Below are 15,003 nucleotides of genomic sequence, written 5' to 3' on the forward strand. Positions count from 1 at the left end.
AGTAAAGTGTCTCTTCTGCCATCTAAAGAGACAGAAACAGAAATCATAATGCTGTTGATGTCATCCCACATTGATTTCCTGCATGTTGTTTATTTAGCAGACTTGAGTAACTTTTTCAACAGCTTGCCCTCAAATAAAACTAATGGCATGCTCCCTCCATATTATAGTATTAGAACTTACTTAGTGCATTTTTAAATGAATATTTGCCCAAGATGGTTTCCCACAAGACCAAGAATTTTAAGGATAGATTCATGTTTTTCATTCTTTAAGACTTTTTTGCACTTTGAAATTAGCCAGCTCACTTCCTGAGCACTACTGAGGCGCCCTTGAGCAAGGCACCGAACCCCCCACCAGCTCAGGAGCACTCGCTGTGGGCTGCACCCTCACTCTGACATCTCTCCATTAGTGCATGTCCATAGGATCTTGTTTGTGCATGTGTGTTTGTGCAGCATGTCTCAACAAGTGTCAAATTGAATTTCCCTCACAAGATTAATAATGAAGTGTATCTTCTCAAACAGTTATCCACTGGACTTAAGTTTTATACGTATGTCTTTGTGCTGTTTTTATTATGTGTATTTTCTGTATGGAACTCTGTTGCAAACCAAATTGCCCCTCAGGGTCGATAAATTTTTTCCAGATAAAATTATTTTTGAAAAATTGCAATGTATTATCATTATCAAATTGTATGAGAACTTTTCTTTGTACCAAACAAATATCAGAAGCCGATGTCATGATTTTCCTTTTATGCATTTCTAGCTTTACAAATGTAATGATTAGAAGTGTAGACGGTAAAATGATTGAAATGTTTCTGCGAACTAACAAGGCATATCAACACCGTGGCAAAGATTGGCATCAGAGAATTTTTGAGAATATTTGTAAAACCTATAAACTTCTTAGAAAAAGAGCCGGACACATTCATGTTTTAGATCTACATGAAAGATCAAGTTTATTTAAGAACTACCTGCATACAAAACATATTGCACATCAACCAACCAGAACAATCCTTTTAAAAAAAAGAAAAAGAAAAAACATACTGTAGTTGACCCAACAAAAACTCTTGGGATGTCACAACTCTCAGCAGTCCAAATTTTCATTTTGTCTTGAAAGAAAACCCAAGGTAACGCATGTTTTAGTGTCAAGAAGAAGAGGAGCTTCTCTTGTTTTTGTCTTTTTTTAAATACTGTACATTTTTTAAATAAATAAACCAAATAAATCTCTTCCTTAGTGGAACAGTCATGACCAGTTTCCAGCCAGCCAGTCTGAGGAAGAACCATGAAAATGACATCATCGTCACCTTGACTTGGTTTCCTAGAAACATCTCAACAACAGGGCAGTCTGGTTTTTAATACTTAAACAGGACATTTGTAATGAGTGGGCATGTTGTAACCTCAAGTACAACAAACACGCTTTCTTTTTATTTCATCTGACTTGGAGGAGGAAACGGCACTCAGACTGTCCCGTGAGATGTTTCTGGGAAACCCAGCACTGACAGCTACATCTCTGTCCAGCAACAAACAATTAACAGGCCAGTTTTCAGACTCGACTACAATCAACTTTTTTTAACAGAAATTGTTTCAGTGCAAAGAAAACAACTCTTCTATCGTTTGCTTCTTTTCCAGACACGCTGTAATAACATTTCTTCTATAACTGAAGTGGTTGCATATTGAAAAAACAGAAAGCAGCTAATGTTAAACTCCTCAACAGATATATTTATATATATAAAGGATAACTGGACTCATTTCCCCCCACAAACATTAAGAAGTAACACACCTGATTTTAAAAAGATATGCCTCTGAAATCCTTTCAGTTTGTTTCAGTGTTTTCCTGCAGTGCCACAGGCATACATATAGACCAAGAAGACACTTGGTTCAACTGTGGCTGCAGGCCAGGATGACCAGGTAACACAGAAATTAGTAAAAAGATTTCAGACGGTGTGCAGAGCCAGGCAACAACATGTTGAATCTACTCTCAAGGCACAACAGCTGATCAAATGTATGTTAGACATACTCGGGGTTTCCAACAAACCTATCTGCACTGTGGTACTGCTCATGCAGAATACTTAATTTACAAACTACTTCAGATGCACAAAACATCCTGAAAAGACAGTTGTGGAAGCATCTTTCAGACTTTTTTTTAAAACCCTGCTGTGTTATTTTTTATTACCATTTAAAAAACAAGAACTGCTGCATTCATACCACAGTATGGTTTGAGTGGAATCCCTGTCTGCATTTTATAAATACTGCATTCAGTCCGACTTCTCCCTGAACTCTCAATGGAGAGTGGGCTGAAAAATACAGCTAAGAAGATTTCTGTGAGTGCGTATTTGACTATCTTTGGCAAGCTCATACAGGAAGAACTATTATTTTTAAAAAATGTAGTAAATGAATTGTTGGAGAGAACACGTGTGTAAAGGGGATGTTAAGGTTCAGATCTCTGAAACTTGCACAGTGAAAAAGGTTTCAAATATTTGTAATATGTCGTGAAAAAGGATCAACAGTGCTTTGTATTTAAATGTTTTCACTTGTAAGGCTGCTTTAGAGACGGGGAGATTAAATCAAGTGCAGCCAAAGAATTTCAAATATTTGAAACCATTTCCTCTCTCGGAACCCTGACTAGGAGAGTCCGTTGACCACAGGCTGAGGGTTAGAGTCCCCCTCGTAGGAGACTTTGGCGGGCCTCTCAGTGGAAGACCTGGTAGCTGTGGTGGGACTGCCGTCCTCTTTATCTCCAGCATTGCTGCTAGAACCATTGGTGGTTGCTGGAGCAGACGGCGGGCTGTTCTCAGCGATGGTATCCACCTGACCCTGAACAGAAACGCAGGAAGTAACGGTATTTAACTATTCATAAAAGGAGATTTTTTTTTTTTTTAAAGACATACATACACCAGGTAAATACAAAGTTATGCCCATGGCTCATTCATTAGCTAAAAAGTAAATACAATCTTTCTAACACAATGTGCCTGGATTTCTTTTTATAGCTGACCTGACTTGTTTATTTATTACTCAGGCAAAGCAGTAGTGAACATTTATAAGAAACAAACTGGGGTACATAAAAGAATAAATTGTCATTACTCCATCTTTGCGTGGAAAAGGAAATCAATCCTAATCCCCATCAATGTCTATGAAACTCTGAACAAGCTAACAAGCCAGGTATGACATGACCAGCATACCTGCGAACAAGTGCCAACAAATGTATAAAATAATAATAGAAACTCTGCAATCTGAATGAAGTGGTGACTAACTTCTTGGAAAGTTAACTACACTGCAAGCTGTATGTCTGATATCAGCATGAAAACCAAAACCACAAACACTGCCTAGATGTTTAAGGTTATTGATTGAATCAGATTGGGCGAAACCAAACAGAAATATAGCAATTTGTAAAAGTGCATTTATATGTGAGTGTGTAAGGGGATTGACTAGCTTCTGGAGTCAGCATCTAGTAGTCATATGAGGAACTGGAGTCTTTTGGACATTCCAAGTTGGCATGTTTTTCAACTTCACTGTGCTCTGCCAACAGTTTGTTAACACTGGGCAGTTCAGTACTAACCACATCCTTGCTTTTCTTGGAGTCCTGGGTGTTGAGCTGTCTGCTCTGAGACTCAGCCCTGGATATGTAGTCAGCCACAGTCACTGTACAGACAACAGAAGAAAAGAAAACCACTGACAATGAAAATATCTGTTTTCTGTCTGTCTCCGCATCCACAGGGTTGAGAATTTCACAAACAACTGAAGACAGAGAGTAGATCCAGTCTCGCAGTCTTAAGAGAGATGTTCAACACTTTCAGAGAACAGCAACGTGTTTATGGAGCCTAACTGAAGGCCTTGAACACATGACATTCAACACAACAAACACAGAGAAGTTAGAGGTCAGGTTTACTGTGACACACCAAACAAACCAGGACTGCTGTTTGTGTAGCAGCCTGACAAGATACAAAAAAAGCTGTAGCCTAGTTGTTAGTGAACAAGCCTGTGTAATAATGCAAGAAAGACAAAACATACTCTCGTTTCATTGTGGACATATTAAGCATGTTGATGTAAAGGCTCAAATCATTAATTTAGAAAAAGACAATACCACTACAGGACTTTTTTTTCTTATTGGTTTAGTATGGCACACGGACAAACATCTTTTAGCGTAACCGTTCAGCCAAGCCGTTAGGAGCACTGTTCAGGCAAGGGGATACTGGCTGTTGCTATGTTACCTGGCTGCCTCTCTTCAGGCAGGCGGGTGCGGCGGCGGCGACTACGGTTACGACGCTGAGATTTTGCCTCTGGATCATCTAGGGTTTTTAGGTCATCACAAAGAGAAGGGTTTGGGTCTTTAATTGCTGTAGAACCACAAACCTTTTTTTTTTTTTTTTTTACCTGCAAAGGCTCCTTTGAGACTTAAATGGTTGTGCTACAATGCTGCATAATCTGTCAGCTCAAAGACAGCACTGTTAGCTCTATTACATTCCTTCTTATGTACTCTTTTCTGACTTATTCTTACTCAGAGCACAGTTTAAAAATTGTGTTTGATGAAGTTGTATAAAATTATCATTTAAAAAAAAAAAAGAAGAATTTCTTACCCGTTCCATTTTCGCTGACTGAGGTATTGTCCGACTCGCTCAATCCGTCAATCAGCGTGGCATCTTCGTCTGTTCTGCGCCTTCGAGATCTTCTGCGGCGGTTAGCAGGCAAGTTGGACTCACTGCCATCTGTATCGGCTGTCTGGTCTGTCTCTGTGGTCGTCTCTTGGGCCCCGTAGGCATTGTTATCCTCATAGTCCCGATGTCCTCCTGAAGAGCCAAGTGAGAGCCATAGAAAATGTTACAAATACAGTCAAACAACATAAAGGATTTTTTTGTTTACTTTTCTAGTCAAAGTGGGACACACAAGTCATGCTCAAGTTTAACATTTGAACAACAAATCACAGAAGGTGAATGATGCTAATTCATTTTCTTTGTGTATTCTGCATTGCATGGCAAAAGTCTTGTGCCTTGTGCAACTCTGCATTGACTTTTTGAATAATAGCAACACAAATGTCCTATGTTTTAAATTTGAGGAGTGAATTTTACCATAGTTGTTGCTGTATCCTCCTCTCCCTCCTCTCCCCCGTCCTCCAGGTCCTCCTCTGCCTCTTCCAGGTCCTGGCCTCCTGCGACCATCTCTTTGTGGCCGTGAGCCTCTCTCCCTCTCCCTGGAAGTCAGAATGCCAATAAATCAGCTTAAATCCGTAACAAAAGTATAAACAAACTCTGCGTCTGCGCACAACATAACCGCGAGGCTATCCAGCAACTCATGTCTAAACTTTCAAGTCAAACGTTAAGAACAACCAGCAGGAGAAAGAGGAAATCTTGACAGAGCTATTTGAAATCGATTCCAGATCACAATCACATTTGGGTTGGATAAATCACAACTCACCTATCCTGGTCCTCTGCAGCCAGTGACCAGTCACTGAGCTCTTCCCTGCGCTCTGAGTCTGTCTCGGAGGCGTTGGACTGCTCTGAGTTGGTGCCTGGAAAAATAAGCACACATAAAGGTAAGGATGGATGTAGATATTCTGGGGCATAGCAGGCGTTATCCACACATTATCCATTCTTACACGATGGAATTTAAAAGTTGCCTACCATATCCAGTGCTGTAGCTGTGTCCTCTACGGCCACGCCCTCTGCTATTATAGGAGCGACTGCCATGTAAAGAGGATGAGGAGGCATTAGCACTGCCATCCGTATTATATCCTCCTCTCTCCCCTTTCTCTCCTCTTTCCCTGTCAGATGATCGGTGACTCTGGGTGATCTGACGCAACTGTTCGTCAATCTGCATCCTCTCGAGACGAAGCTGCTCGACCTCCTGGAGGAGAAACGGTAAAGGGGGAATGGTGTGGTAAAGAGGAAGAATATAAGACAAAAGAGACAGCAAGAAACAGAAAACAAAATTGTGAATCCACTGTGTTCCATTAAATATAAACATCCCTGAAAATGTTTTATTTCCCAGTACTTGATACACATGCATTCTCATCATACACACATCACATTCACTGTGCCTTGTGTTGCTTTTTCTGAATCTTGCTAGGCTGTGTCCCTGTGAACAATCCACAATCTGCCTCAGCTCCTCCTCAAGCTGCTGGCTCTCCACAAGAAGCTCCACCATCTCCTACACGTACACACAGTGCAAAACAAACACAAGCACACACACACACACGACAGAGCACCAACACAGCAGCCATAGCATGCAAAAAGCACAGGACACACACGTACAAACGTGCAAAGTGCAAAAAGTTTACACTGTGAATTCCACACTGCAGGACAGCAAAGAAAATATCTATGTATGTTATCAGAAGTTTAATTTTTTGGGGGCATTTGCAAGTCACAATGAAGACTGGAAATATAGATCAACAATCAGGTTTCCACAACACGATTGTTTAGTTGAGATTGAGAGAATCTTTTTGTGCAGCTGGATAATGTTAGAAACTTGTAGTCAATATCTGGTTGATGATTATCAAACTTCAGTCCTGTGTGCTCCTTGCACTCCTGCTCTTTGTGCAGGGGTTTCCTCCTCACCCATCACTATGAATTTGTAGATAATTAAGACAGATATTATAAGACTGCATCAAAATGGGCTAAACTTTTTAGCCTAAAAATGTGAATTTGTTAGTTTTTCCTGATGCTTCAACAAGCTGTTTTTGACCTACAGAGGTTGGAGAGATCTGAATACTTTTCACCCCGTGGTGAATTTAGTGACCTCGGTAGATTAAACAAATAAAGGTCCCCAAAACATCTTGGACTTTTCTCAAAAAAGGTAACTTTTTTATGTTATTAACAATAGTGTATGACTTCAATCACTTTTGATTAAACTAGGAAAACCAGTATTCTAGGCAAGGCAACTGCTTCAACCATGCAATATTTCTCTAATCCTAAAATTGACCTTATATTTATGGCAAACAAAAAAGGGAGTATTAATAGAGTTTTGTGCAGGTCTGAGAACCCATTTTTTTCCGTTTTGTAGGAATATCCTAAGGTACATACTATTCGTCTAATAGAATTTACATTACAGATTGGTTTCATGTATTACCACTTTGAGTACCGGCACAGCACAAAAGAGGTACTTCTGTTTAGTTTTACAAACTTATTTATAGAGATAAATCAAACATGTCTTTTTTGCAACTTCCACCTGCCTAATTAATTATGCCAGAAAATGGATTAAGAAGCAGCATGTAGTGTATAAAGCTTTAGCATGAAAGGAAAACAAAACAAACATGTCTCAAAATCAACCTTTCGTCATCCCAATTCAGCACACAAACGCGCACACACAGACAGCTATGTATACATACTGTAGATCTCCTTACATTGAGGTAAGAGATGTGGTACTCCAGCAGGACCTGGACGTTGCCAATACTCTCCTTAGTACCGACAAAGGTGAAGGGGACCATTCCCTGTGTCGACAAAACACAAAAAAACACAACACACATGTTAGTATGGGGCTGACGTAGACAGAGTGGAAAGAAAAGCTTAAAATTCAATCATACAAAGCAAATAAAAATGGATCAGTCTACAAATCAGCTTTATTAGTAGCAGTAAAAGATGTGGCTGTAGCAGGCTTACTTCCTGTCGGGGCTGCTTGTTGTCATTGTCTCCTTCTATCCTGACCCTCACCACGCCCGACTTGTCCACAATCTCCTGGATGACCTTGCCGTTCTTACCGATCACTTTGCCTAGAGTCACAGAGCAGAGAAAAAGATGAGGAGGTGACTAGTAGCCATATGACATATCCTGCATTTTGAGAAGTGTAATGTTATTTTAGTAGGTTCTTTTATGGTGTCAACATACCAACTAGGTTCCTTGGGACCTGGACAGAGTCCTCCAGGAACTCTAAATAGTTCCTGGCCTTCTTCACTGCCTCTGCTGACTGAAAGACAACACAGGGTTACTTTTTTGTTACTTTTTCTAATTTAGGTTTGACAAACACGAACGCATAACCAACATCTGTATCTTCTGCCACACAATAAGGACATTCAGCTCACGACTACAGTCACTTATTTATAAAGAAAAAATTATCAAAACCACGGAAGATAACCAAAAAACCGCACCCACTGTAAAAAGACACAAATGCACGCTATTCACAACACTAGTTTCATTATTCAAACAAGATTAAATGTGTTCCCAAACATTTGTTTTATTAAAGAATAATGTTAATTGATTACTTTTCTCCATTGTAAAACCAGTCCTTCACCCATACAAAACCCTCCTACCTCTCCATAGATCCTGAAAGTGCCAGTCTCCTCATCCAGCTCGATGGCAGTGACACCTGGAACTTTCCGTGCTTGTTGGATGTTGTTGCCGTGGCTGCCGATGGCCAGGCCCATCAGATCCGTTCTCACCGTGAACTCCTCCTGGAAGGATGACACCAGCTGCCTGGAGCTCTGCAAAAACAGAAATTGTATTCTGTTAGTAGCTATTTTTCTTAACAAGTTAAACATTTGGTTATCAGCGCCTGATTGGTATGTGATTTTTGAGGACATTACAGATTTTAAAGAGGACAGATTCTGATAATTGATGACTTTTGTTGTCTTTAGTTTAAGTTTGACCTCTTACATGCCTATGTGACCAGGTCACGAGTAACGGGACAACCATGAAGATGTTGTTACAGACTGACCTCCAGGTGTTTTGTTGCCTCATGGTTGCGTGACATAAGCAACAGCTTGGTCCTGATGCTGCGCAGGTGCATGTCACTCAGCAAAGACACACGCTTCACTGTCGCCTCATTCATGGACTGTTCACACACAGACAAACAAACGCACACACAGAGAGAGAAAAGTAAAACAAGAATTAGCATTAGATTATCATTAGAGACTGCTACCTTGACAACTAGAGGAATGGCTGAGTCATCCGCTGGACAAACATATCAAGCAGGACATAGTTAAACATATCCGGTAGTAGTGTAGATACAACAATAAATATTCAAATGTAATAACAGAGTGACATTAAGACAGTTACCATAATCACTAGTTGGCTGGTGTCAGCGCAGTATGAGATGCGAAGGGCTCCCACAGCTTTCTTAAATTCCTTATGGGCATTCTCATTCTGGCATCTGCAAAATAAGAAAAAAAAAGTATAAGTTTAAACTTCAGAATCCTTTATGCCAACTTGTATTTTCATCTTTAAATGAAGCAGAAATGCAGAGCTCTTAAATTACCATAACAATCTTTTTTTATAAATTCCTATTATCATTCATTATTTGGGGGAAACTAATATCTGAATTATAGATTTGTGATAGCATTAGTGTAAATGTTCTGAACATACGCTTCTTGTAGATCCTGAGGAACAGGGACAGTGCACTTGTGAAAGGAGTTCTTGGTGATGGCCTTGTTGGTGTTGATTGGACGCAGACGCTCAAAGGTCACGATCTCATTGTACGTTGCATCGCAGGCTGCATACTCTATCACATAGAACTGAATAGAAAGACAGGCTCAACTATAGTAGCCAATATATACACAATTGTGAAAAGCAGGTTTTCACCTTCAAAATAACAAAAACGATCTTTTCACCACGTTAGCTATCTTCACGTAACTCTCAACTTTCAGAAAGTCATCGGGTATAATATTATATCTAGCAGCACAAATTATTTTAGCATCAATTTGAAATTTATCATTTAGAAATTATTTTATTCAGACCAACACTCACATCTCCCTTCATCATGCGGACTTTAGCCAACCACCAACCACAAGGCTCCTGATCATTGGCTCTGGACAAAATCTGTTGGGATGGTGAGACAGAGAAACCGAGTGAGAAACAGCGAGAAAGGGGTAAAAACAAGACTTTATGTGTGTGTGTGTGTCATCCTCACCTCCACCTCTTCGCCTTCTCCAATGTCCTTCTTGCCGTCGGTGGGCGGTGGCATCCTGACATCATTAAAGGGCACCTGGCGCTCTGGCTGCCAACTAAAAATATTATTAGAATGACTTACCTGGCTGAAACACTGTAGTCCTTAAAAAACCTGGCATGTGTTATAGGAATAGGTAGAATACAGGTGAAAGAGAGACTCACTTGTTCTCAAAGGCAATGGTGAGAGAGTCATCGTGGATATCTTTGACAAAGCCCTGCATGACAGACAGAAACACAGACAGGCGGAGAACATTAGTGCCTGACAGCTGACTGAAATTAAGTGCCACCTGTTTAAGTTACACCGACTCTACAGGACAGAAAATATACACAATGTGCTGACATTTCTCTTCTGTTTTCTCCTTTGTGGTGGATATATAAAAACAAATAAGAGGCATGTAATAGAGGACCATGGTTTTATTAAAAATAAACAAAATTACAAATTTAAGTCCAGCTTTAAAGTAGAGATGAATACCTAACTTTAGCCTATCATCGTACTTGTTTTTTTAAACAACTTTAACAACTTTAAGTGTTCATGGTAAAAGCAGGGGTTCTTACTCGTCAAATAAAGTCCTGTTGATTTTGTAAAGTAACAGAGACAATTGTTCTGACATCAGACACTGCTGAAGGGTGTTCTGCGTCAAAGATTTTGGCTATAAAACACAAAGCTCCATTCAAAGCTTTTGTTTTTGGTTGGTAGAAGGCATCTCAATTCTGGGTAAATAAAAAATTAAACAGCTGCATGACTTCAAGCTAATTGAATAAAGCTAATGAGCTAATAAAATAATATACAGTTCAGCAAAAATGTTAATCATTTGATGGATCCAGCTTCTATAGTGTGAGGATAAGCTGGGTGAAACAAATCGTGATTATGTTCCCTTTTATTGTTGTTGTTTGTTTTTAACATTTATAGATCGCACAAGTTATAAGTAAGGAAAATTGGACCATACTGACAGATTAATCACTAATAAAATACAATGACTACGTACCCCATATCCCTAGTTATAGTTGTTGTTCTTCTTGCTCACTGAGTGTGCACACTTTATAAACCACTGTACTGTATGTCTGTTTCTGCCTGTAGACCACCACACAACATTAGTGAACCAAGATGATAAAATTAGTTTAGAAGTAAGTAATACAATTGCACACAGATAAGCTCTAAAGGTTATTGATTAGTAACAAAGACACGGAGAATTTAACCTTTCACACTAATTCAGAAGCTTACAAAATATGTTATTTAGAGATGGCCACTTTGCCATCTTCTGTCAGGGTGCATTGTCAGCTACATAACAAATACATTACATTTGATCAGAAGCATTGAATCACACCGCCATAGAGCTCAAGAATTCAGCCTAGGCAGCTGACAAGCAGGGAAGTGGACAAAGTGACTCATGAAACAAGGGTTGGGCGGATAAGGAAAGTAACAAGGTCCACATACTTCATGTGAAGTCATCCTACTTTCTATTGGTATTTTATGCAACTTTATTGTTTTCTGACAGCTGAAGACACTTGTTACTTTCAAACGAGATGTTTTGATAAACTTCCCAATTATTTGTTTATATTTATGAATATATTATTAGTTACTTTCTCATACTTCTTAAGCTACTTCATTATTATTCTATAACGACCATACAGTCTAAAAGTGGTGACATTTGCACAACTTTAAACAACTACAGCACACTAATGCACTTTTATGTTTAATTCTCTAGATATAATAACTTTGACAGGGACCACATTGTTCTACAATGAGCATGTTTACTTTTGGTTATTTCAGTTGATAAGAATAGTCACAGACATTTCTTTCACTAAACAACTATGATTTTTTCGAAGGATGGAAGTTAATTGGGAAAATGAGAAGGCAGAGAAATGAAAATAAGTTAAGAGATGAGGAAAGGGTAGAAGTCACACTAGAAGTGTGAGGAAAGGAAACACGGGGTAGAAGTGTGAGGAAAGGAAACACAGGGTAGAAGTGTGAGGAAAGGAGACACAGGGTAGAAGTGTGAGGAAAGGAGACACAGGGTAGCAGTGTGAGGAAAGGAAACACAGGGTGAAGGAAACACAGGGTAGAAGTGTGAGGAAAGGAGACACAGGGTGAAGGAAACACAGGGTAGAAGTGAGAGGAAAGGAAACACAGGGTGTGAGGAAAGGAAACACAGGGTGAAGGAAACACGGGGTAGAAGTGTGAGGAAAGGAGACACAGAGTGTGAGGAAAGGAGACACAGGGTGTGAGGAAAGGAAACACAGGGTGAAGGAAACACAGGGTAGAAGTGTGAGGAAAGGAAACACAGGGTGAAGGAAACACAGGGTAGAAGTGTGAGGAAAGGAGACACAGGGTGAAGGAAACACAGGGTAGAAGTGAGAGGAAAGGAAACACAGGGTGTGAGGAAAGGAAACACAGGGTAGAAGTGAGAAGAAAGGAAACACAGGGTGTGAGGAAAGGAAACACAGGGTGAAGGAAACACGGGGTAGAAGTGTGAGGAAAGGAGACACAGGGTGTGAGGAAAGGAGACACAGGGTGTGAGGAAACACAGGGTAGAAGTGTGAGGAAAGGAGACACAGGGTGTGAGGAAAGGAGACACAGGGTGTGAGGAAACACAGGGTAGAAGTGTGAGAAAAGGAAACACAGGGTGTGAGGAAAGGAGAGGAGACACAGGGTGTGAGAAAAGGAGACACAGGGTGGAAGTGTGAGGAAAGGAGACACAGGGTGTGAGGAAAGGAGACACAGGGTGGAAGTGTGAGGAAAGGAGACACAGGGTGTGAGGAAAGGAGACACAGGGTGTGAGGAAAGGAGACACAGGGTGTGAGGAAAGGAGACACAGGGTGGAAGTGTGAGGAAAGGAGACACAGGGTGTGAGGAAAGGAGACACAGGGTAGAAGTGTGAGGAAAGGAGACACAGGGTAGAAGTGTGAGGAAAGGAGACACAGGGTAGAAGTGTGAGGAAAGGAGACACAGGGTAGAAGTGTGAGGAAAGGAGACACAGGGTGGAAGTGTGAGGAAAGGAGACACAGGGTAGAAGTGTGAGGAAAGGAGACACAGGGTGTGAGGAAAGGAGACACAGGGTGTGAGGAAAGGAGAAATGACTGTAACAGGCAGCAGGTCTACAAATAGCTCTTTAAGTCTGAGGTATCAGTGACCCTCTTTTCGGACGTGCCAGCTGGTCAGGACTGAAGGGAACAGCTGGCACACAAACACACACAGAAAATAACTTCTGCATGAAGAAGTATCAGATTATAGACAGGCTGTGGTGCCTCCTATATGACACATTTATAACACTGAATGATCTATTATTAAAGGATTTCAACCCCCTCTAATGACTGAATACATATAATACACTACATGTTGTTTACACAGTAAATATAAAGCTTAACAACATTTTATAAAAGTCATATCTTCTGACGTCAACAGTCAACTCGGAGAATAGCTAACTTAGCTAACTTTTAGCTCGGTGAAGCTACAACCGAACATCAATATAGACTAAAAACAAAAGCAGCATATGTCGCTTTTATGTTGTAAACATCAGTATTATCGTGTTTCTTACATTTTTTAGTGGAAAGGAAGGTTGATAAAAAAGTGACAAGACGACAGAAGTGGCGACGTTAGCCTAGCATGCTAACTGTGGCTAGCATTGCTACAACAGGCTAACAGCAGACAGTTACCGGGGTCCAGGTCGAGCAGGAAAACCCGTTAAAGTGGGTCAGTGACACCTTGAATACAAATTATGGTGTCGTGTAACACTCTGTCGTGTTTGATTCTGTGTTGATAAGCAGGTATTTACCTTGTAATAAGCCCCGTTGGAGCCACGGACCTCCACCGCCAGTTCCTCCATATTGGACACGCAAAGCATGCTGGGACGACAGGTGCTCCTAAAGGCATCCTGAGATAACAGCTCCATGGTAGTGTTGACTGCTTACTGTCAGAGCTACAATCATCTATAAATACCGACTTAGATACACATTTGAGGTGTTTTTTGCTTGTTTATTTTCTTATCATTTCACTTCTTTTTTTCTACTCCACTGAGGCAAATTAAGTGTTTTTAACTGAAGCACGTTGGTGGACTGTTTAGGCCTACATTTACTCCAGTAGGCCTTCTGTCCTTAAATCAAGAATGTAGGTAGGCCTACGTTTATTTTTTAGTATTTCAGTGTCATGACACTCTACTGCATCACACCCTTTCAGGTGCAAGACGCACATAAAGAGGACCAGAGGTGTCAAAAGTATTCACAAGTGATGGTGATTGGTATGATAAAATAGCAGCAGAGAAGAGAGGCAGTGTTGTACCACAGTAATGCAGAGTGCAGTTATATAATATAATATAATATAATATAGTGCAATATGAACAATATAGTGTAATATAATGAAATGTTATATAATATAGACTAATATAATAATATAATAAAAATATATAGAATGTACAGTATATATGTATATATATATATATTGATGCTAAATGATAATAATAATACAGTACAGTATCTATACTAGGGCTGGGCGATATGGACCAAAACTCATATCTTGATATTGATTAGCTGAATGGAGATACTCGATATATATCGATATGTATTTTATTAACAGTGAAAACACATGGAAAAATAAACTACCTGTTTGTGAATTTAAAAAGTAATATTATAAAATAAAAATGTTCCTTAAATACAATAAAAGAGAGAGAGAGGAGGAGCAGGGTTAAGAGGGACAGACAGTCAGTCATCATCAGTGAGATGAGAAAAAGGTGAACTGGCACCTCTGTAACGTTATTTTAATGCAACATAAACTATATCGATATTAACGATATTGTCTTACCCTATATCTTGTTTGAAAATATATCGATATATCTTAAAAACTCGATATATTACCCAGCCCTAATCTATACCTAGTATAGATACTAGGGTTTAAAAAGACTTCTGTTGAAGTATCAACTCAAGCTTTTTACTCAAGTAAAAGTGTAAAAGTACTGGTTTCAAAACTAGAAAAGCTTAAAAGCTAAAGGCCCCTAAAGGCCACAGGGGCCTATAGTGCACTACCCCACCTCCCCAAAAAAACATTTTTCTAAAGGCCATAATGACTTTAATGTTATATTAAAATGTTAATGTTGAAAAATGTGGGATGCACCTGTTTCAGCCGCATTTATGACCATTGAAAATGAATGCAT

At 39.8% G+C, this 15,003-nt stretch overlaps 1 protein-coding gene across 11 annotated transcripts; it reads right to left on the reverse strand.

Annotated features, from left to right (window-relative positions):
- Nucleotides 1-918: 918 nt before the first annotated feature.
- fxr1 (FMR1 autosomal homolog 1) lies at nt 919-13,777 on the reverse strand. Of its 11 annotated transcripts, none has more exons than XM_061034552.1 (19): nt 13,633-13,777; nt 10,022-10,074; nt 9,822-9,915; nt 9,659-9,730; nt 9,278-9,426; nt 8,972-9,065; nt 8,631-8,747; nt 8,227-8,397; nt 7,805-7,883; nt 7,580-7,689; nt 7,324-7,410; nt 6,006-6,131; nt 5,606-5,828; nt 5,400-5,493; nt 5,054-5,175; nt 4,565-4,774; nt 4,199-4,276; nt 3,547-3,629; nt 919-2,804 (listed from the first exon to the last, which is right to left on the reverse strand). In XM_061034552.1, exons 1-19 carry the CDS (start codon nt 13,747-13,749, stop codon nt 2,613-2,615), a joined length of 2,271 nt encoding a protein of 756 aa, XP_060890535.1. In that variant the 5' UTR covers nt 13,750-13,777; the 3' UTR covers nt 919-2,612. The 11 variants fall into 11 exon arrangements, with proteins under 11 accessions (XP_060890535.1, XP_060890534.1, XP_060890533.1 ...); XM_061034551.1 differs by having other exon boundaries at nt 7,324-7,416; XM_061034550.1 differs by having other exon boundaries at nt 7,324-7,419.
- Nucleotides 13,778-15,003: the final 1,226 nt, after the last annotated feature.

The sequence above is a fragment of the Labrus mixtus genome, chromosome 3 (genome assembly GCF_963584025.1).
Source record: "Labrus mixtus chromosome 3, fLabMix1.1, whole genome shotgun sequence".
Taxonomy (NCBI): Eukaryota; Metazoa; Chordata; class Actinopteri; order Labriformes; family Labridae; genus Labrus; species Labrus mixtus.

Excerpts from the sequence above, each read along its gene's own strand:
- fxr1 (XM_061034550.1), bottom strand. The coding sequence starts at position 13,749 with ATGGAGCTGTTATCTCAGGATGCCTTTAGGAGCACCTGTCGTCCCAGC. Across the intron at positions 7,690-7,804 it reads GGTCCCAAGGAACCTAGTTG|GCAAAGTGATCGGTAAGAAC; the intron begins GTATGTTGACAC and ends CTGTGACTCTAG. Across the intron at positions 4,775-5,053 it reads AGGATACAGCAACAACTATG|GAGGACATCGGGACTATGAG; the intron begins GTAAAATTCACT and ends TTGGCTCTTCAG.